At 35.4% G+C, this 24,691-nt stretch overlaps 2 protein-coding genes across 9 annotated transcripts in view; one reads left to right on the top strand and one right to left on the bottom strand.

Moving 5' to 3' along the window:
- hivep2a (HIVEP zinc finger 2a) overlaps positions 1 to 3,089 on the bottom strand; it is a 124,330-nt gene extending 121,241 nt beyond the window's left edge. For all 4 annotated transcript variants that reach the window (XM_005160733.6, XM_068215500.2, XM_021468461.3 and 1 more), the window contains exon 1: positions 2,824 to 3,089. The gene's annotated coding sequence lies outside the window, so the exon portion shown is untranslated. The remainder of the gene's footprint in view (positions 1 to 2,823) is intronic.
- aig1 (androgen-induced 1 (H. sapiens)) overlaps positions 1 to 24,691 on the top strand; it is a 252,745-nt gene that overhangs the window by 138,405 nt on the left and 89,649 nt on the right. For 3 of the 5 annotated variants that reach the window (XM_073933551.1, XM_068215678.2, XM_068215680.2), the window contains one exon: positions 9,006 to 9,138. In XM_073933551.1, the coding sequence (XP_073789652.1) occupies positions 9,006 to 9,138 (133 nt within the window). Of the gene's footprint in view, positions 1 to 2,853; positions 3,345 to 9,005; positions 9,139 to 24,691 lie in introns of those variants that run through there. The other 2 variants (XM_073933553.1, XM_073933554.1) reach the window with 2 other exon arrangements.

Raw genomic sequence — 24,691 nt, forward strand, 5'->3', positions numbered from 1 at the left:
CTTTTTAAGCACATCTAAAGTGCTATTGCATCGCATGGTTAATGTTTGTGGTGGCAGGTGTAGCAGCCTTTGCTTTTGGATGTGATAACCTTTGAACTCCAGTGAAAAAAGCAATTACATCACACTTGCCCAAGCTAAAGCCTGGTTTATACTTCTGCGTCAAGTCACTGGCGAAACCCACGGCGCATGTAACGCGCATAGCTGTGCATTTATACTTCAGCGCGCTGTCTCTGTAGGACTGCATTAACACTTCTGAAATCCTAGTTGGCAGTGAGGTGTTAATGCTCCTCTGTGTCGAGTTTCTTCGCTGGTGTTTTGCTTTTCCTAAACACTTTCTGAATGTACAAGTGGCTCAAACTCGCTCATTTTGGGGCAGTTACCGGCGACTAACTTTAACTATGAGGTAAACACAAAACAAAACTTTCCATCCGGAGCTCCTTCACTGGACTCCACACTTGTAAACAATCGCTCCATCAGGCTTGCGCCATCAGGCTCGCGCCATCACTCTGTGCAGCAACGCCGTAGCATACGCATGCATTTGACGCAGAAGTATAAATCAGCCTTAACGAGTGATGCGCAACACAGGGGGCAGCCCAGGTTGCCATGTGTGCAAAGCACTTGATTTGCAGTTCAAACCCAATCCTGCCTCCAATCTTAAGTACTAAATTTACCCACATGCTCCATCATAACATCACAACTCACAAGACAACTTTTCATCTCGATGAGAAATCTCATCGTGATTTAGTAGCCCGAGATCGCGTCACACTCCTAGAAAATACACATAAACTTAGGATAGAATTTGTATTAGACAATGTGCTTTTGTGTTTTATGTGTGACATGCTTGTATGCTTGCTGACTGACTGACTGGCTGACTGACTACATTTATAAATAAATATGCAGTCTTTTTGAGCGTCACATCCTTAGTGTATAAATAAAATTGCAAATATTATTTTTATTAATAAATATAAAATCATCATTTTACAAGCTCATAAGAACAGTCTGATTTAATTCCTGCACTGCTCTGCTTTCAATAAAAGCATCTGCTAAGTGCTTATATGCTACTGTCCCTCTGTGGCTAGCGACAGGGCTGTGGTTTGAGAATGTGACCTTTGCCTTCTTAAAATTGTGCAGAGGATTCTCTGCATTTAATGTTTGAGTTTGCACAGATGATCAGGCTATCACAAAGCAAGCTTATTAAAATTTCCATCAGAGGGGCACTTAAGAACTTTATGCTTCCCTTATTCCATGAATCCATTTGTTGATGTTGCCATTATGGGATGAAGGCCATTTCAAGAGGTGAAGCATAAATGTGTGTTGTTGTTGTTTGGTGTGAGAACGTAAGGTGAGACAGTTTACCTTTAAAAGTGACTTTCCACCAAAAACAATTACAAACAAATTGCCAGAAAGCCTAGATGTGTCAAAGCTCAACATGGAATCAATGTGATTGATTTTGTTTTGGAAAAAAATGTGCAAGGACATTTGTCAAACCTCCAACTCTGTCTGTTGCTCCTTGATGGATAGAACCCAGGTGATGGAAAACAAAATGATGTTTATGTATCATATGTCAGTGTCAGGAGGAGATGCTGTGGGTGTGTTTATGCATCACACTGGACATATATATCAACCAAGAGCACAAGGCACTGGCTCATCTGTTTGGCATAGGCAAATAAACTAATTTGCCTGATGGGTTGTAAATACTTGGCTACACCCTTGACCCTGCTCTACTGCTGTACTTGCAATGACAGGGTTACACGTTACATAACTCTACTGCCTATACATACCAAATGTACATCTTAAATTGATAATAAAAGATTAGAAAGAAACGTGTCTTGATAAATGCATTCTATTTTAATACAACAGAAAGCATTCAACCAAAATGGTATTCCCTAATCAGACAATCATTGTACTGTATATGTGGAAATGTCCTCTGCAAAGTGAGACATAATGTTCTGACTATATATGACCTAGCATTTATGAATAAATATTTAATGGGTATAATTCTGGCATGTAGGCAGCATAAGCTTTAATATGTAACAGGCTGCAACAGGATATGACTGCCAAAGTGAAGGATATATATATATATATATATATATATATATATATATATATATATATATATATATATATATATATATATATGATTAATTTTTGTGTGTAACTTTACCTTTACACACTGATGCATGCATTTGCAGCTAAACTATTAATTTAATATATAAATATTTGTTATAGCTTTAGAAAGTTTAAACTCTTGGGTTTAATGCAAATTACAAACACAATGTAGTGTCTGTAATACGTTCCCACTTTGTTCTAATCGATCGTATCACAACAGAGTCATTTATAGCAGGTGTCATCTGACTCCAGCAACAATCGCACATCGAGAGTCTCCCTGAAGGGCCCCTTCACTGACTGAGAGCGCGTCATGGAACATTCCCGGAACGAGCCAAAGTCCCACCCACCTTCTCTCCTGCTCGCACACATACACGCGCACAGGCGGTGTGTGTACATGGAAATACAGATCACAACATTGCCCATGCTGAAAAAAACGAACGATCTACAACAACACAAAGACCACATACCCGCATAACATTACTGACAGTCGGTCACAGCAAAGCGATAAATGTCGCTTTTCCCCGCACCCTCCGAGGCAAATTCCTTAGGATATTACGCAATATTCACTATCTGCAACCAAGCAAACTGGGTATTCCCCACATGTCCTAATAAGCGGAGGAGACCCATCCTCGCCGCATTTTTACTTGAAAGAGCTTTCCAAAGAATGTCACTCCCTGGAATGTTTAGAACAAGGTGTACAAGGGTACAACTTACCGGTAGAACGTTCTCAAATCCGCCCACAACATTCCAAAAGAATGTCAAACGCCACAGTCGCGTCCTGTTTATACTGACACAAAATAACCGTTTAAATTCGAATTGTTACGCAATGACAACGCTGCAGACATCTGGGTGTTCGAGTAAAATGTGCTGCGTCTTTTCTTCAGGAAGAGATGAAAGTGAGTTTAGTCTTCTTCTTCAACTGGGGGCTTCGGGGGGGCAGACGGGGTTATTCCTAGCGTCGCTTCCCAGAATAGAAAGGCAAGAGAGGGAGAAGAGAAGTAGAGAGAGAATCTGCGCGCGCGCGTACGTGTGTGTCAGTGTGATTCTGACGTCATCGGATCCCCCAGCGCGCGTCCCCGTGGAGCGGGAGGAGGGGGGTGTGGGGTTGACCGAGTCTACCCGCCCGGCCTCTTCCTTGTCTTGATAGGAGAAGGGAACTCCCTTGGTGAAATTTCTCCAGAACGAGCTCCTCCGGCTCCTAACCGCGACAGATGTCTTGTGCGATCTGATGCAGGGTGAGAACGCGCAATGACATTAGGTTTGCTCAGCTTACACATGACAGTAGAAGTGCAATGGAGAAAATGCCATTTCGAAAATAATTTATTAAATGACATGTTTAGTTATTATATCTGTTATATAATCAACAAGGGTGGTTAAAAATGCAGATGCATAATAGCATAAAAAGGTGAAATACAGTTCATTTGAGAAAATGCCCTTTCATGATGTTAAAGAGCCCATATGACAAAATATTATAGTACTTAATAATAATAAATATTACTTATATAATTGAATTGTATTATTATTAAATATAGTGCTTTTGAACCACAGTAAATTGTATTATACTGTTTTATTATACACAGTAAAAAATGGCTGTGATTTTAATAGTAAAAAACTGTAAAAATGCCACAGTAAAAATCTGTTACCTGGTTAACAGTATGTTACCTCAATATATACGATGAATAACCGTAAATTGAATTTCCCATAATTCCCTGCATGGCACATCACTTTTTATGCTTTTTGTTGACATTTATATAGATCTTTGTGGTTGTTTCTCCTTCAGTTATGTACATTCGAGATTTGTGTTACATCTAATGTTGATAAATAATGTTTATTTCATGACTTTAATTTTATGCGTGTTACAATACTGATGTTAAGTAGATGTGTGAATGACACTGAGCACCTTCTATAATCTGCTACATTCTTCTGTGTGTGGGAAAAGTTGTTTGTAATGAGCATTGGTTTATAATGTAACTTTCCCATCACCCCCTACAAATGGCTGTTATCTTGTCTATATTTGTAACAAAAGAAGTGAAAATGTTGGTGATTCAAAATACAGACAAAGCTATTACCATTATTGAAATATGGTATTTTACTTTATAAATGAGAAATTACTTTTACAGTTTGTAACGTATTTTTATTGGAAAAATACTGTCAACTACAGCTGTTGTTTTTTTTAACCGTAAATTTTACGCATTATTTTTTTACAATGTAGCATTTACAACACTTCATTATTAACTGTAACACTTTACAAAAACAGTACATAAATAATGATGTATTAATATGTAAACTAAACATTACTTTATTGTAGACTAATGATGAGTTTATGCATGCGCTAATCATGAGCTAACTTTATCCACAGTCACGTGGGTTCATGTGTGAATAACGACTACCTTACTTGTTAGTACATGATTGTTTGTTAATTACTTTATTAATTATCAAATTAGTTTATGCTTGATTTAACCATCATGAACTCATGATATGCTAATGAATATTTATATCATGACTTTACTTGGAGGGGCACATCTGCATTAATCCATCCTTAACTACTCATGAACTGTGTATGCACTTCCGTCTAGTGTGTTTACACTGAATAACAATAGAAAAGTGTTCTGTCAACATCAACAGTTTAAACACAGGAGTTAATTAATACATCATTAATGCATCATTATTCATGTACTGTTATTGTAAAGTGTTACCCAAATAACTTCTGTTCCTCAAAGTTATGTCAGGGTTATATTGTGTTTGAACAATAATCTTCTTCTGCTGGAACTATATAATTATATCATGACTTTACTTGAAGGGGCATACCATCGTTAATCCGTTCTTAATTACTTTGAACTCATTATGCACATCCATTTAGTAATAACAATTGAAAAGTGTTGTCGACATTAGCATGAACAGGAGTTCATGAGTAGTTAAGGATGAGATAATGGTGATGTGCCCCTCCAAGTAAAGTCATGACATAAGTATACATTAAAAGCTCATGAGTTCATGTTCGTTACATTTAGCTTAAACGTAAATGTTAATTAATAAATTAATTCAGTGGTTCTCAAAGTGGGGGTCGGGACCCCCCAATGGGTCACGGGACAATGAAGGGGGGTCGCCTGGTGATTTCCAAATATCTATTTATTTTTAATAAACCATAAGAATTACCATATTTTTTCCATAACCTACTGAAAAGAAAAAAAATAATTGTTTATAGTTACTATATAGCTACTATAGTAGCTCATAGTTACTAGTTCTATTGGACTGCGACCCCTGGGGTAATCATTATATTAAAGACTTGGCAATAGCGTTAGATGCAGCAGATTGATTTTATAATACCAGGTTTAACTTTCCGGCACATTTACAGCACTTACAAACATAAATAAACGAAGAATAGACTTGGGTCTATTGGTGTGTGTGCGCATTTGCATGCAAGTTTTCTGTATTCATAACCACCTCAGGGGATATAGGGGGTCGCGAGTCACAGGCATTGTTATTTTGGGGATCACTGGCTGAAAAGTTTGGGAACCCCTGCATTAATTAACAACATGCACTAACAAGTAATTAAGGTAGCCGTCATTCAGACATGAACTCTTGTGACTCATGTTAACATTAGTTCATGATTAGCGCATGCCTTAACTAATGATTAATTCATAATAATGTTTAGTTTACATATAATTACATCATTATTCATGTACTGTTATTGTAAAGAGTTGCCATATTAACTAGTGAAATGATAAATTGTAATGAATGTAGTATACTTTAGAATTTACTACAGTAAACTGTGGTATATTGTAGTATTACATACCCTTTAGAATCTACTTTATTGTGTAATTTGTTTTTCTTAAGACCTGTCATTTTGCAAATCCTTGACATCTCAATAGTCAAATGTGGTAAGATGTTATTTTGAAATGCCCTTTCATAATGTTAGAGGAGTTTTGGATGTAAGATGCAATCATCCATGATCTACTGCACAATATGTGACTTATTTCACCATCAGATTTTTCCATTTTCACGTCTAAAATGTCAGTGTTTCCTGAGCCTCCATGCATGACACATATTGTTTAGGAAAGAGAAACTGTAGGCTGTAAATATGCATGCTTACATGAAGAATATTTTGAGAACGTCCATATTTGATTATATAAGTGGCATGTAAACACACTACTTTGACTACAGTAGTTTAAGTACATGTAAACAGGGTCATTATTCTTGTGTATGTAGGTCTTGTTTGACCCCAAATAAACCAGCATTTCAAAAGTAAACTCTGATGATTTCTCAGCTAAAGAATGAACATAAATCAGAATTCATCCTGCTTTAAAGAGTGCATGCATAACACACATGGGAAATACCATAATTAGAAGATTCCAACTAGTAAGAAGCATTCATGTCCTCGTACATCTCGTAAATGACATATTTAGATAACAGCTCTGGGCACAGCATCACGTGTTGTCATTTAAAAATGACAGTAATTATGGCAGCATGCATGTAGCTCATTTAAAAAGGCAGATGACATTACCGCAGAACTATAATGTGCATTTGTGTGGACTAGGGTTGTCAATTTCTACAAATTCCTTGGAGCTATTGTTATTTAAATAAAATGATCAATTAACGATAAATCGATTATTTTAATAATGGAAAAATGTGACTATAGCACATTATCGTCATGACAGAATGTGCAAATGACACTCAAAATGCAAGCGTCCTTGCCCAGAGTAGATGTATTCTACTGTAAATTAATGGCTCATGAGATCGTAAAAAGAATTGGTGATTAATAATCAATATAATAATTTAATTATTATATGTAATGACTGATATAGTTCTTATTCCTACATAGCAAAATTTCTCTGGCCCACACAATCAGGTTTTGCTCAGCCCACATGCCACAGTGAATTACGTTACATGAAATGACCAACTCTGGCTTCCAGACAAGGGCCAAACATGGACCATATCTGGGTCAAGTCACAGCCAAGTTAATAACTCATAACTGGGCCACATAGGTTGGTGTGTCCCGATTGCAATGACATTGATAAACCCATGAAGCATTGCACTTTAGGCACACTATGGGCATGCTTTTTCTCAAAGCAACCTAATTGGTAGATTTTTTTTCTGTACTCAAAAATTATTGTAATATATTTTAAATTTGGGTCAAGACAGGCCAAACTTACATTGCCCACATATTAATTTTTAGCATATGGGCAAAATACTACATTTGGCATCTGGTCATCTTGTGTGCAGCCTTAAAGACGGTGCCATCTCTGCCAAACCCGGCCCATGTTTGGCCCACATGCTGAATGCCATTTCCGAATGAATGCCTGCTGTACCAGCTTTGTGCAAAATCTGGGCCAGAATTCTTTGCTATACCTGGGTTATTTGTCAAAAGCACATTCTCAGATGTACGCAAATAGTTTTTGTTATTGTGAACTAAAGTTGGATATTATGCATATTAAAGAATACCTGGAGAGTGCAAAAAGGCCGATGTTTACACAAGAATGTCCATGCATAATGCCATTTAGTTATTAGCTCACGTCATTGATTTATACTGTAGGTTCCTTACATAAGTGCAAATTTTTAATATATGTTCATGAGCAGTTAGCAGCAGTTAGATGACATTAATTAATTAATTAATTAATTAATGCTCTGAAAATCTCTCCACAATGAATGCAACACAACACAACTCCAGATGGTAAACTGATGCCCATTTCTCTTTTTTTCTCTCCAAGTCTAGTAGTGAAGAGTTAAAAAAGGCTTGTGCTTCATTTTTCCATTTATCTGCTGTATATATTTTGCACGTAAGCAGGTTGAACCTCAAAATATGCATATCAATAACACTGATGTGGTATTCAAAACTGATGCAAAACTCCAAGTTTCTGGAAAACATTGTGTAATTCTGAGTGTGCTTCATGGAGGTGTATAGGCTTGATAGACCACCTGTTGTAAACACACTCTTTTTCCTCTCCATATGCACCAGACACTGTCTTAGAAACACTCCGTGTTCTGGGAAAACATTGTGCAGTTCTGTGTGTACTTTATGCAAGTGAGTGACACCTGTTTGAGACACTCTTTCCTCTTCGTGTTTATGTGTTCATGTATATTTGTGCAGGTTTATTTATATGTGTGTGGTTTTTGAATTACTAAACTAACTGACACTAAGACGTGTAATGGCATCTATATAATGCCACTCTCTAGTGATCCGAAGTGCTTCATCCTCCTTGTAAGTTGCTTTAAAAAAAGGAATAAATGTTAAATGTAAGGTATGTATTTTAAAAAGTTCAGACAATTTTTAATTTGTTGTTTATTTATTGCTATCTTAATGGACAGTTCACGCAAAAATGAAAAGTTTACTGTTAACTCACATCAAAGGGATTTTAAACTTTTAGGAATTTCTGAAAACAATGCAAGTTATTCTAAAGAATGGAAAGGAAAACAGCAGCCACTGACATCCGTAGTCAACCCAGGCTCATTCTGAAAACGTACCCCATATAAATTTCTGAACAGCGGCAAATACGTTCCATGAGCTAAGTTTTTTTGGCAGTTTTGTTTTCGCAAATCCACTAGGGGGTGCTGTGTGCACATTTTAAGATCTCTAATTTCTCTCGCAAGTGTCATTCATGCCTGCTGTTCTCGCATAAATACATCAGAGGCAGCTGTCGACTGACTGACTGACTAATTGACTGACTGACTGATTGATCGACTGACCCACCCTCCTCCTTCCCTAAACCCAACCAATAGTGTTTTCAAAAGCACAGATTGACCTGACCACCCACTTCTCTAAAACCAACCGAGAGTTTTTAATAAGCAATTCAAAAAAGAAAAGCCCTTGCCTGATTTTACCACGTTTTCAGATTTGACCATATTCTCACCCTGTTTTTTACTTGTTTTTTATTTTTTGGCTTTTGTTTTTGTTTTACCAGCTTTCTGGAACTGTTCTTCACCAGACCTGTACCTCGTCGTCGCAGTCAACTCCTCTCTGTGTCTCAAGTCCACAGACATATGCGGCGAGGCACTGGACAAACTGATAACAGTGGGAAAGTCATCCATAAGGAGGTAAGCAGTCAGCTGGTAAGTGCGAAAAGTAACACAGTGTTATATCGCTACATAGCGTTCATTTTAAAGAAGAAATGCATTCATACGTACTTCTGGCTATATAATTTGCGACCTTTAGAAATGCACATACGGCTATGTTTTCAGAATAAGCCTATGTTGTCTATAGTAGAAACAAACAAACAAACAAAAAACATTATGGAAGTCAGTGGCTACCAACATGCTTCAAACTATCTAGCCATCTAAACTATCTCTTTACCCATTTTAAGCTTAAATTCCTCTATATTGTGCTTCTGCATAGTATTGTGGATAGCAAACCCCCTAGCTATTTAGGAAATCATTGGAAAGTCAGTTCTAGTAAGGAGTGCTGGATGTGTTCTGTATTGTGTTAAATGGATTACTAGCTAGGTTAGAATGGCTTACGGTTCATTTAAGGAGCTGGTGATCACATCGGCCATGACCTGGAGTTCCCATCGCATTGGCAATAGGGAGCTCCTCTGTAATCCTCAGCAAGGGCATCCCCGAAGAAGCACTGGCATCTGAGTCACTCCAGCATAATTGACAGCGCACAGACACAAATCAGCGTTGCCGGACAAGCTTAGACTTCACAGTCAATAGTGAAACGTCCCGCTGGAAATGAAGAGAAAATGGAAATGTCTGCACTTGATCTAAAGGGCACATTTCATCAACATTTATCTAGTCATCTCGTTTCACCGGTTGCCATTTCCCAGTCACGAGTGCCCATGCAGGTGTTTGCATGTATTCAATGTGCAAAGTCATTTGCTCAAGGACACTGAGGGTTTTCCCAGCAGCACAGAGCACTTCTCAGTTAATTATCGGTGGACCGGATAAAAACCCTGCTCCATGCTATTACAAATGTTTGAATGTCATGAATCACAGTGAACTCTAGTTTCCCAAGTGGTCGCCTCTGAACATTCCTGGAAGTGAACCATACCTCCCATGATTGCGATTAGGCGCTGAATTGTATTGTTGCTTCACCTCCTCCTCCGCATCTTCATTAATGTAGCCACATCTGATTAATGTTATACAAATACTGAAGTGTTAGATTAATTTGTTGTTCACAAGCAAGGAGATTTAGAAAGGGCCTTTATATCTGTACACGCTTTTGTTTAACAGCTCTTTGTTTATGAATGTGAGTGCGTGTATTTATTTAGACATCAGTTTGGGTATGAGTCATTGTGAACTGTTTGCTTATTATACTTTGTCACGTTTCATTTTCTAGATTTGCATGGCAACTGGGTTTCAAAAAAGATGTAAGGCTTTAAAAGATGGTTAATGTATGTTTTTTCAGTTCAAAAAAACATCATACAGGCAAAAGGGGAATGTTTTCACTTGTTGTGATTAAAAATCTGTGTTATTCCATCAAATATATATTTTTTACTTCTTATAAATTGTTTAAGTTAAAACATTTGTATTGTGTTTGTAAACCTTATGAAATAATAAGCTATACTCAAACACATAATTAGTAACCCAAATAAAGCTTCATGAGAATGTAGTTTTAAAAATTGGTCAGCTGTTTATATATATATGTACAGAACTGGTATACACAAAAAAGCAGGTTCAGATAAGTCATCAGACAATATGTTTTATTTCGGCTTGAATAAAAGCAGTTTTTAATATTTTAAAAACCATTTTAAGGTCAAATTTATTAGCCCCTTTAAGCTTTTTTTTTTTTTTTTTAACAAACCATCGTTATAGCTTGCCTAATTATCCTAATCTACCTAGTTAACCTACTTAAGCCTTTAAATGTCAATTTAAGCTGTATATAAGTGTCTTGAAAAACATCTAGTCAAATATTATTTACTGTCATCATGGCAAAGATAAAATAAATCAGTTTTTGAATGAGTTATGAGTAGAGCGCAAATAATTCTGACTTCAACTGTATATCACACATCTCTAGTTTCATTTCCAAAATAAAGCAGGCCTGAAACATTTTGCACAAAAACAGCTAATCTAGCCACATTCTTCATAATCAAGATGTCAAAACAACATCAGTGAACTTCCTCATGTTTTCTTGAAGACACAGAGGCTCGCTTTTTGTCGCACTTCAAAAATCTGAGAGATGTCACGTACACACTCTTGCCTATATATATATATATATATATATATATATATATATATATATATATATATATATATATATATATATATATATATATATATATATATATATATATATATATATATATATATATATATATATATATGAGACAGGGGAATATAGCCAAGGGCAGTCTCTGTTTCTCCAGTAGAGATGGTGTAATAGAGCTCACACAGAATGATCTGCCTCTCCCTTTTCCACTCCTAGTTTTACTCCATTAAACTGCAACCATTGTGCTGTTTTCAAATCCAAGTGATTAACATCACACTCACGGCACGTCACTCTCAGGAATCCCAGAACTTCTCTTTTTTTTCTGCTCTTTCAGCACTGGCAGGAAATATATGAATATAAGAATATAAGAATATGTTATGCTCAACAAAGGTCAGGTTGTGTCTGCGATAAGGCAGGGCACTAATGTGTGAATCCCTGCCAAAGAAGTCCTTTCATCTCATGCACCTAAGCTGTAAAAACCACCCTGTAAAGCTGAGAAAGGACTGGCAGCAACGGACACACCTAAAGTCTCGGAGTCCACGTTCAAATAGTCCTTTGTTGGGTCTGCTGGCTATAAAAGAGAATGCCGCCATGGTCCATTCGTTTCAATTACCTGACATGCTTTCTAATGAGCCGCATACTTCTTTTATCATTATGTGGTGAAAGACCATCATCAGAATTATTAAATGAATGCTTAACAGTTAGGTTGTCTTCAGATGCTGAGATTTTATATTTGAAATGTTGAACTGTTGCTGTTTGGAAGAAGGTGTTAAAGGTGTCTCTGAGTGGCAGATGTACTGTAAGTTCTCTGTGGTTGGAGAAGCTGACACAAAGACCTCTGGTGGTAGAGGGTAAAACTGCATTATTATTACATTAAATTTGGGATGAGTCAATAATGAAAGTGTATTTCATTGCAACTGTTTATGCATAAAAAAATAATGCTAAAACAGCATATTTTTTTACTAGTAAACTAAAATAGTAAACTAAGTGAAAAACAAATCTGCTCATAACATTTGGGTTCAGCTGTAAATAATTTATTGGCACTACCAACATTTTCAGAAAATAGTTTTTCAGTTTAATATAAAGAAAACATCCAAAAATACACTTCTTACAACCTGTGTATGTATATTTTAATTACATTGCCAACATTTTTTTTTAAATGTGCTTTTTTTCTCTGACACTGAGCTATAAATCTCCACTTCAGCAGAAATAGATGTGTCCTAATAGTGTTTTTAGCAGCGTGGGACACATATATGACGCTCAACATCTCAAAAAATGTGTTTTGGTGTTTCGTGACTCTTTAAGTAGACACCAACAAAATCATCAAAGACTGTTGTTTTTTTCTGAAGGTTAATTCATCCTAATCTTTTTTTTCCCAAACATAACTAATTTTGTCTTAAATGAGCATAAAAGTTAGGAAAGCAGTCGAATGCTTTCATTATAACGTTAGATGTGTGCATTTTTAAAGTGACACCTCTTATTCAATGTAATAAAAAAATCTTTATAAATGAGAGATTAATTCGTTGCTCTTTAATCAGAATGTGTAAGTTATACAGTGGAGAAACGGCTAATGACATTTGCTAGCTTGATTCTATTTCATTATAATAGCTATTAATTTATTATGGCCCTTTTTTATGTTGGGCATATCCCTTATTTTCACATCCCAATGTTGACAGGTATGCAGGAGGCGCATGAGAAACAAACAGATGGCCAACCAAAAAGTAACGCAGAATTATACAAAACCAACACAAAATACATACATTCCTGATATGTGAGTCCCATCTCACACTCAATACACGATAATTATATGGTATAAATACAGCACTACAACATACAAAAGAGAGAGATATGTCACTTACCAGTATAATAATGATTTGATCAGCTGTAAGTAGAAATTAATCAGCTGTAGTTTTTCTCCTCTAAGGGCTTATTATGCGATCTCTGTCGCCAATCAGATTCGTGAAAGACAGAACTGTTGTATATTCACTCCAACAGTGTTTTGCGTGTAAAATATATTTATTTTAATCAGGAAGGACACATTAAAGTAATCAAAAGTGACCATATATTCCATCTGATATAATTGTTAGTCACCTGGTATTATGCTACACACATTAGCATTTAGTTTGACCGCCATCATTGTGTGGTCGACCTCTAGCTCTGGAATTCATTGGTGCTTTTTAATGACTTTTTTTTTTAATAATCAATATGGCTTTCAGACTATTCAAGCTCTTCCCAGAGCAGCATGTCTATCTCATTTTCCAGGACTGTGGAAAGCGCACAGAGCCTCTGCAGAAAAGGCGGCTATCGTGTTTTCATGAGATAAAAGCACAGTGATTGTGGACTCCTCCATCCCGTGAGACCACAGCGCTGCGTTTGAAGTTGACAACTGGCAGAAAACGGTAAAACTCTGAAGCCTGGCTGTGCGCAGGTTTTTCCACAAGGGCATACATGGATTCTGCCCTCATGTTTTCCCTTTCGGATCAGGAAAGACATCATTCTCACTATCACGACTTTTGTTTTAACAGCAATTTTTTTGACTTCTACTTGTCTGCCAAATGCAGTTAGTCACAAAATATATAGACAATGAGAAAAAAGTTATCTTAATCAAGTTTTTTAATGAAAAAAAAAACAGCACAGTGAAGTGTGACTTCATGAGGAAGAGGAAAAACAACACTATTTTCTGTTTGAATAATTAATAGTCCCACATGAAAAAATGCTACAGTAATTCATAGAAAATACCATGTTTTTTTTAAACTATTGACCTTACTCTGCAATGCGGAAGTGCACTTGTTTTTGTATTTGTTTTTGGACTTCTGATTTAATTGCCTATGGGAGAAATGGTTAACTTACTGTACAAACGAATGTGTTCATGACTACACTGTAAATCCCAACTGTCAACTTTATCAAATGAAATTAGTGTAGTTAACTCAAAACTGACTGAAAGTTAATTGTACTCATTTGAAAAGAGTTTTGAACTCTGTTGAAGGTAATGAGTAAATAAAATACCTCATTACTTCAACTTAAATGGAGTAAGTTCACAGTACTCATATACAGTAGATTAGTTTTTTTAACTCAAATGGTTTGTAGCATTCGGTTTCCTCGAACGGTTTGAGTTGCCCTAACTTTTTGGGTTCTACAGACCTCAGTTGGTTTGAGTTCTCTTCATTTATTGTATTTTACTGTGTTCAAATTGCTTCGTTTACTCAAATGGATTTTTTTTTAATGGATGGAAGTAGTTTACAGTACTCATTAGGATTAGTTTTTGAACTTAAATGGTTTGTTGCAATCCGTTTCGGTTTGACTTATCTTAACTTTTTGGGTTTTACAGTGTGTTGTAAAGTGTATTGTAAAGCATTAACTATATTTAATTGATGAACTGTAATACATAAGGTGGAATACTATAGATTTTACTACAGCAAACTGTGGTGTATTGTAGTATAACACCCTATAGTTGTACAAAACTACAATATTTGGTTATTAGTTTATATTGCAATAGTTGTTGTGTTACCATAGCAATAATATGACTAACACAACAGATTAATGCAAAATTATACTAGAGTGTATATATTGTATTCCATAGTGTGGTCCAAAACACTACATTTTTGTAAAAAAAAAAAAAAAATGGGTGTGATTTTAATGGTAAACAAGTTTTCCTACAAAACAAATTACAACAAAAATATGCAACCTGGCAAAAGTAAGTGTTTCCATATTATATATAGTGAATAACCTCAAAAGGTGTATTTCCCAGAATTCCCTGCATGGCACTTTTTATGCTTTCTTGTTGACATTATATGGCTCTTTTTCATTTTTTTTTTATTTTTATTAATATTAAGTACATTAACAGTTACATTTAAGTTATAACAGTTTTCTGTTATTCATTTAACTTTGATTAGTGAAGTTTATTTTCAAACTAATTTCGAGAGGATCACATGCTTATGATTGCTCAAGGCTGCATGGTCCCGCATTATTCAATTTATGATTCACCAATCAGATGATTTATAAGTCTCTATAAGTAACCTAAGTTCCATTCTAAAGTCATCTTTATTTTAAAGAATCAAGAAGATCTCTTTCCTCCCCTACTCCTCCTTTTCCTCTTCCTAGATGGGCAGTACAGTGGCCCACAGCAAGAACGTCATTGGTTCTTGTCCTTACCAGGCCAATCGATGTTTCTGTGCGGAGTTCACATGTTCACCCCGTGCTCGCATGGGTTTACCTCAGGTCCCCCGGTTTTCTCCCACTAATTCAAATCGGCGCTACAGACGTGCTCCTAGGAAGTTATATCTTCATTGCAATCCCTAATTGCACACCAGCTTCAAACATCAGGGGAGTTCTTGAGATCTACCTGTGCTCAAACTCTCGAGGATCTTATGAGAGCTCAGGGCTTTCTCCCAGGACAGCATGCCAAACACACTTTATATTCAATCATCAGCTAAGTGTAAACTCTTGAAATAATGTTTACTGCATTATTTTACTTTCAGGTGTGTTACTATAAGAAAGTTGTGTGAATGAGATTGTGAATGAGATTGTGTTTCATTTAATATTTCTGTATAACAAAGGTACAATGTGTAGATTTTAGCACTTACTTAGTGTTAACAAAACACTTACTTAGTGTTAGATATTAACACTTACCTATTAAAACTTCTGTATTAATGCTATAAATAACTGAAATATGGCGGTTTCCCTAAAATGTAGAATTTCTTTTACAATTTCTGTATTTTTAACTGAAAAAAAAATCCAGCAATCATAGCTGCGATTTTCATGCATCATATTTACAGTATAAATGAAGTTTTAAGTAAGTTTTACTAAATTACTGTATATTTTTTTTTCATGTGGGGTGTAGGCATAGGCTGGCATAAGTTTCTAGGTATAAGTAAGATAACCTTGGATAAAAAATATTACGGTATCACGGTATTGTGTTGTATAAAAGGTTTGTTTTTTTCATCTCTGAGTAAAGAAACAATGACTTTTTTCCCCAATGAACACAATATACTTAATTTTAGGAAACATTTGTAATATTTTGGAGCAGTAAACATGTCAGGATAAATAATTAAAAATAAATTATTGATTCCACTTACTTCGTTGGTTTCAAAAACAGATTTATTTACAAAAGATGAAAAAATACATTAAAAAAACCTTACATGTACCTAAGGAAAGGTACAACAGAAAATCTTAGCGGTTTTAAGACCCTGACTTTTCCAAACCGCGGTAAACCTTGAGGTGCATTGAAGCATTTAATATTAAAAAGACAACAACAGAACCCCACGTTGGTTTCTAAAATCACAAAATGGTTTCTCCCACCCTCAAAATAATTAAATATAACAGCTGAATAATTTATTAACACCTTCAGTTTAGTCCAGGAAGTCTAAAATAAAAGCCAATAAACACAAGATTTTGTGGTTGTGAACAAGTAATGAAAATACTAAGGTGCAAAGAATTGAGAGTCATATTCATATTCCGTCATCCAATCCAAAAGCATCTGTGTGTTATTATTGCTCATAATTCTGTTTGCCCAGCTCTTATGCTGTCATGGAGGATGTTTGCCTGTTTTTACTCACTTTCTCTATCTCTAAACCAGTGAAAGTACAGTGTTTACACATCTCTCCTCAGCCATCTGTCTTTTCACACTTCTCTATTATGGATACACACACCTTGGGCTTTATATATCTCGGCAGGTGTGTGTGTGTGTGTGATCTGTGTTTGGACAGACTGTGACCGAAGACCATAAACGCTAATGATATGGAATGTGTGGTGTGACAATGAACACCCTATTGCTCTCGGTGAGCATTTCATATACACGCCGTATCATTTATTGCTTGTCACGATGATGATGAAAGTCACCGGCACCGTAAATAACACACAAATCTCAAAGTCCACATGGGACAGTTATAAACCTCTCCACATACATCATTCATTCTCAAGCAAATGGACCGTGAGGAAAGATAAAGGATGCAGACCTGCATGGTTTTGTAGATTTGATATTTCAATTGAAGGATTAACCTTTTTTTGGAGTCATAATTTTTAGTCTAAATTAGCAACACGTTACATAAAGTTGAATTAGAATTCTCCTGCATCCAGATATGCCTTTTTCTGTCCTATTTAGTAGGCAAGAAATATAATGAGCTGAATAGAATTTCTAGTTGTTATGAGTAGGTGAAAATTAAATAGTAATGTACAGTGAGGAAAATAAGTATTGAACGTGTTTTTTTCCTGGGAATAATATTTGTAAAGGACCTGTTGACAATTGAACCAGATTTTGGTTAAAAAAAAATAAAAAAAAATACAAAAGGAGAAAGTCCCAAACTACTGAAACGTATTTAATACTTCATATTAAAGACTTTTTTGGGTTATGGAAGTTTAAAAACGCCTCTCATGTGGACAATTAAGTCACATGAGTTGCTAAGGTGTGATTTTTTTTTTTTTCCACAGAATTCAACAGAGTGTTAATATCTTGATGGTTATGTGGGTCTCTTCTATCAAATCTGAACTGTATTTGTATTTAATATTGAATTCAGGTCAGGTGATTGGTTGGGCCATTCTACTGCTTAATTTTCTTTCTCTGAAAACATTTGAGAGTTTCCTTTTTTGGATCATTGTCTTGCTGAAGTGTCCTCCCTGGTTTCATCTCCATCATCCTGATAATGTAGATGTTGGATTGAAGCAGCTAATATTCACTTCCAGTGACAAAGAACAGAGGGTTGCTGAAGAACTAATGAGAGATTTCAGCTGCTGTCTGGGCTTTCACTGCCTTTTTACAACTCGCGTTCCTCATGTGATCAAAACTTTTTACCCTATGTCGTTTCATTTTCATTCATTCATTAATTTTCTTCATTCCACCGCGGAATGAACCACCAACTTATCCAGTAAGTTTGTACGCAGCGGATGCCCTTCCAGCCGCAACCCATCTCTGGGAAAGTCATTTCATTTTATTATACATAAATTCATTTGAAAGCTAATTTGATTTGTTTTCTTTGTATTTATGGATTTCTTTGGTTGCTATCAACATCCGTTGATAATTTCAAGTCAGCAACATCTTTAAAAATAGGTTTTCAACGAAAAATGGTGACATCTTTACTTATAGTACTTATTTTCCCTCCTGTACATCTGGCAAGATTTCATTATCATCTGTTACCATCTATAGATTCTGTGTCCCATCAGAACATATTATACACAAACGAACAGATAACATTCATACAATCTACAAATGTGCCTTTTTAACAGAAAACTGTGAAATAGGTTTCAAACCGAAAGCCTTATTTTTCATGAGAAAAAAAAAAAGATTTGTTTTATGAATTAAAGTTCAATACATTTCAACACAATTGATTTATTATTAAATACTGGCTTATTATCTGCCTATTATTAAGATATTGGCTGTTTATTAGTACCTAAAAAATATAATCTTTTTCTATACCCTAATCCTAACCAAAACCTAAACCTACTACTACTAATTATTAATAAGCAGTTTACTGAGCTTTTTATTAATAGAATTGTACATTTAAAATAAAGTGTAACCTGATGTTTTAATGTAATTAAAAATACATTGTTAAATAAAATAAACTGATGTTGCAAGACCATTTGGCTTTTAAAAAATTCTGTTACTACAATATTGTTTAATTTATAAAACCTCTGAACCCTGAATACAGTATGTGAGTGTTCTTAAGTAATTTTGCCTAATTTAAAAAGCGTTTAAGTTTCCCCTGAATAAATCAGTTAAGCAGTTGTACTTGTATACGTATTTGTATGTAAAACACAGTTGCTTTGTTCTGCAATTTTTGATTGCTTTATTTTACTGTATTTTTATTGTATCGGGGTGCTGCTGGAGGGGCATAAAACATATGTCAAAATAGTTGGCGGTTCATTCCGCTCTGGCGACCCCTGATGAATAAGGGACTAAGCCAAAGGAAAATGAAAGAATGAATGTATTTTTTTTTTTGTATATTTGCTTTATTTGTTGTCAGTAGTAGTCCTAAAGTTTAATTATCAAACTAATGTTCAAACGAATGCCATTTGCTAGTCATCGTCATCTTTGTAATGAGACAAAAGTATCATCACAGGTATTAATCAAAGTTTTTATGACATGACCTTTTATACCAAATCAGATGTGGATTAGTTAGATAGAAGCAGTCTTATGTTGCATGGCTATAATTTTGCGATTAGACAAAAAAGATTTGTATTGAGTCAAAAATATCTGATTTTATTTTATGCCAAAAAATATTTAAATATTAAGTATAGATCATGTTCCACAAAGCTATTTTATAATTTTATTTCTGTAAAGCTATCAAAACTTACTTTCACATCTAACACACGATCAGAAAAGTCTAGTGGCTGGTAATTACCTTTTTACATTGTATTTTATAATGTTAATGTTGTTGTGGTGGTGTGTTTACAATACATAGATGAATATGGCCACGGTGTAAATACACCGTACAATTATGATCTTATTGCCACATTATATCATCATGATAACATGATATTGTTGCCTTCAGTGATTTGCTGAAGATACAGTAAATACCAAAATATCAGTCTCGTATGAAGCAAGAGATAGTGATGACAAATGATGACGTGTGTAGGTGCTGTAGTGCTGTTCCATTTCTTAGAGGTAAAATTTGAAACCCTTCCCCTTCACACTCTGTTTCAAGGGCCAAGAGGAAAGGGGTAGGGGTACAAAAATAGAATTGAGATTGTGCCTATTTTGACAAACATTATCAGACATTAAGTAAACTCAACTAAAACTAATACTGCATCCCATTGAACTAAAGTATAATTTGAAAGAATTCTCAGTTTAGTTCTGAATAGGCTACTGCACAACAGTGAAGACTTGACGTCACTGTGCACAGCGTGACCTGCCAACCTCCGTCCAAAGATCTCATAATCTGTGTTGACATTTTTTGATTAACAATAGGACAGTTATGAAACCATATTTGAATCTGGGGGCAATTGTAATGAATGAATAATATTTCCTCATTATCTGTGGGATAAGAGTGGGAGGTTTCTGAGAAGGGACGTCTAATTGGCAGAAGCAGGACAAAGGTAAGCAGGAGGCAGACAGATGTGTGCGTCCGCTCTCTTCATTACATTGATTGGGGAGACTTTGATGTCTGCAAACAAGTCCAAACATCAGTGCCTGCACCAGTGTTTGGTCCATTGCATTGTAAACAAAACAGCATTTTAATGAGGCGCTGATAGTCTATTTATAGGTTTCTACAGTGCACTTTGCTACAATGTCATGCTGGTGTACGTACACAAAGCCAACTCGCCCTAATTACAAAGGATCTTGTTGCAGATCGGACAAGAGATTGATAAGGGAAAAGGGATTAGCGTGACTTTCCCCACAAAACCCCAATCATGACAATAAATGTATCCAAATGACAGATATATTGCTTTTTTGCGCAGTCTGTGAACTGCATTAAGACTTGTGGTTGAGTGCCTTAAGCTTTCTTTTCAAATGTGGTTGAATTACGGTTGTCATTGCACATTTATTGGCTATAAGCTACGCCATGAACTTTCTTAAGTTAACAGAAAATCGAAAGAGGCATATAGAAAGCAGCCACAGGAGCCACAAGTCCATCACCTCAGCAGGCCTCTCCACAGTCACCGCTTGTTTTTTTTCCTACTGCGTTTGTGAAAGGCAGTATTTCTTTGTTAATTCATTTTACACATGTTTGGTCTTGGGTTACTTTATGAACGTGCTTAAAACTGCTTATGTTTTAGGCTTTCTAATATGCATATTTCTGATTGGTCGATCACAACACTCAGAAATCTAGATTTATCAAAAAGCCAAAAGACCCTTTTACACAGTGATACCGGTAAATACTTTAGCCGTAAATGTAAAAAAAGCGCTGTTCACACAGGCAAAGACGTTGCAAATTTTTCCGGAAAAGACCATTTACATATCAATTCCAAAATACAGGCAAATCTGACAACATTAACCAGAAATGACCTCTAAACGGCTGCGCTGGTATTCATAAACCTATAAAGGTCAGACAGAGATGGTTTCACTTTTATTGAAAGCTTTAGCATTCATGCAGCTGCTTTGTCACAGAGACATCCAAAGGCAGAAGCACGGACTGCAGCTAAATGTTTACACATTTGACTACTTTACAAATTTTGGGGATGGATAAGTATTAACAACTTCGATAAAAACATATGGAGGAACACTTTGCATGTCAACATGTATATAAAATGTGTGTACCGGCGCTCACCAGAGCACTTCTTCACGTGCCCAGGGCTCAAGCAACTGAAGCAGAGCTTGAAAGTAAACAAACAACGGTTTATGATAAGCATTTTATCAGTAATTTGCAGATGTGAATGCATCTAAATGATCTGATTGGCTGTAATAGATGTCTCACGTCTTTCCGGTAATTTTCCTTCTGCGTTCATTTTTTTGTCAAAATTTTAATTTGAGAATTAAAATATATGTCTTTAGGTAATATATACTGTTGAAGTCAAAATTATTAGCCGTCCTTTTGAATTATTATGTTTAAAAGTATTTCACAGTATTATCGCAGTATTTCCTATAATATATATATATATATTGGCTGCCAGTTTTTAATTTTTAAAAAAAATTTGTAATGTAATGGGCAGCACAAATGTCTTGATACCTCAGGCTTTTAATGCTGCCATCCAGTCTGCAAATCTCTCGCACGCCTCCATTCTTAATGTAAGCCCAAACCATGATTTTTCCTTCACCAAACTTGACTGATTTCTGTGAGAATCTTGAGTCCATGTGGGTTCCAACTGGTCTTCTGCAGTATTTGTGATGATTGAGATGCAGTTTAATAGATGATTCATCAAACAAATCTACCTTCTGCCACTTTTCTAATTGATCAACTACAGTAGAATCAAGTAATTATTATAGTTGCTCTACATCCTCACAAGATTGGCGACAAGACTTTTGTCAAATAGTGTATATGTAAAAGCAACTTTAATCCCTAATGTCTTCTTTTCCACTGCCTCAGATCAGGGTGAGCATTTACTATGTGATGTATAATTTGTATTGCCATTCCTATTCTGGACTTTTTTTTTTTTGCTGTCAATGGACAGTCAGATAGTTCTATTTCTTTTAAAATATGACAGGGTAAGTAATTAATAACAGAATTTTTATTTTGGGGTAAACTTATTCTTTAATACAGATGCACATGGCACCATCTTAAACTCAGATCAATATTTAAATTCAATATAATTTTAACAAAAAACAAAAGTTTTTTGCATGTTTGCATTTATTCATATGAGCTATTTCGAGTAGTCATTGAATAATAGTGAAACTGAATAATTTACAGTGAGCTGATTATAATCACAGACCCTAAGAAAACCCAAATTAAATTGGCTGAGATGAGTAATTGTACACTACCCCTTATTTGCTTAGCAAACATGTTTTCCAAGTGTGAGATGGGGTGTCTAATCTGTGTTTTCAAGACATTTTGGCACTCTATCATACTAATAAACACATTTCACCGAGATCTACTATTGCACATATTTGTTAGATCTGAAATCTGAGCTTTGCATGTCAGAGAGCTTAGGGGCTAGCGGACTGAGATGAAGTTTTGGGTTGCTGGTGGGATCGCTCGTCCACAACCACACACACAAGGATCTCACTCAAGAGCACTTATACTGTGAACAAGTCTACATGGGCTCTGGAAAGTCTTGAACGCTCCCCACCGCTAACCACAAACTGCCGAGCACTCCTGCACTCTGGCAGACCCCAGCATACCCCACAGTAGGTGAAGAGCCTGCACAGCGGTCAGCGGGCCCTTATATTTTCTTTGCATTTTCTCGTTTTGCTCCTGGGGCTCAGGTCAAGTTAGATAAATACGAGGCTTTGAATATTTTAGAGAAAAAAGAAGGATCTTACACACATCAACTTTAAGATCCCGATGTGTTTAAGCCGTAAAAAAAGAAACAACACGCTGCTTATAAGTGGATTTGGCGGGTGAGTGACAGTAGGTCCAAAAACGACTTACACACCCAGTTTTTTTTTACCTATAAATTATTCATATTTATATTTTAATTATGCTTTTAGTTGAAGGCAGCAGTCTGTATTTAGTAGATTGCATTTAATACACTTTATAGTTTATGGATTTGAGGTATTAGAGGTAATTTGGTTAGTTTAGGTAACAATTCATACTATTAACTATTGGATTATTACCTGCCAATTGTTAAGATATTAACTGTTCATTAGTAGTTATAAAGTATGATCTTATTCTTCATCCCTAATTATTAATAAACAGTTATTTAGTAGTTTATTAATCTAGTAGTGTAAGTTAATAGTTTGTTTATACTGTGAATCGTCACCTAAACTAAATTGTGACCAAAACTTCTCCATTATTCAAAAAAAAAAAAAGTTTAAGTTTAAAAAAAAAAAGTTAAGTTATGAATATGTATATAATATGAATATGTATATTTCAATTATTATTATTATTTTTTACTTGAAGGCAGCAGTCTGTATTTAGATTGCACTTAATACACATTATAGTTTATGAGTTGAGGTAATTTTGTTAGTTTAGGTAACAATTCATGCTATTAACTACACTGTAACTTGACATTACTAAAAATACAAATTTTTGGCATCAAAGTGTGTTTAACTTACTCATTAGGTTGCAAAAAAACATTTAACTAATATTTTAATTCCTCTGAACTTAGTATTTTATATTCTGCAAACGATTCACCATGTCTGTTTAAAATGATTGGTTGCGCTTGAAATACTGCCTTGACAACTGCTCTGATTGGTCGATATATGTTTTATGACCCAAGGTGGTCATTTTGCTTGTGATGCTGAATTTTGCTAAAACATGTTATAGGTGTACTGGGTAAGCTAAATTGTTTGTTTATGTTCTGGTCCTCCAGGTTGGGGGTTGAGCTAATGACCCACCACAAAAAAATTAGATGTTATGAAACACCAACATGATACGGCTAAATATCAACTTCGATGTAAGCGACCCTGGGAGTAGGGGAGTAAGTAAAGTAAATAATAAAAGCAAAAAAAATTGGAAGTTTAGTCTATTAGCCGTTTTAAGTTATCTATAATTAAACATTTAAGTTATTTCAATGAAGAGACCAGATTTGGTCAACTCAGTTCATTGAGTTTTCTAGAATCACTGATCTTGAACTTTATCCCTGAAACCCAAAAGCTAAACTGGACTTCTACTTTACTAACTACTAATAAACAGTTAATAAGTAGTTTATTAATAATAATGTTAGTTTATGGTTTGTCATGGTTTTTCTCAGTTGCTTTGTTACATTACTCAGATCAGAACTGAAATTTGCAAAACAGTAGTGCATTTGTTAAAACATCGCGAAATAGCAAAACAGCATGGATTACCATCTCTTGCTCAAAACCTTTAGTTCATCTCTCAAAACTAAATTTCTGTCAATGAAAATATCAGTGCCTTCAGAATGACAAGTCCTTGTGTCATTGTGTACAGATAAGACAGTCAAATTAGTTAGTTT

The sequence above is a fragment of the Danio rerio genome, chromosome 20 (genome assembly GCF_049306965.1).
Source record: "Danio rerio strain Tuebingen ecotype United States chromosome 20, GRCz12tu, whole genome shotgun sequence".
Lineage (NCBI taxonomy): Eukaryota > Metazoa > Chordata > Actinopteri > Cypriniformes > Danionidae > Danio > Danio rerio.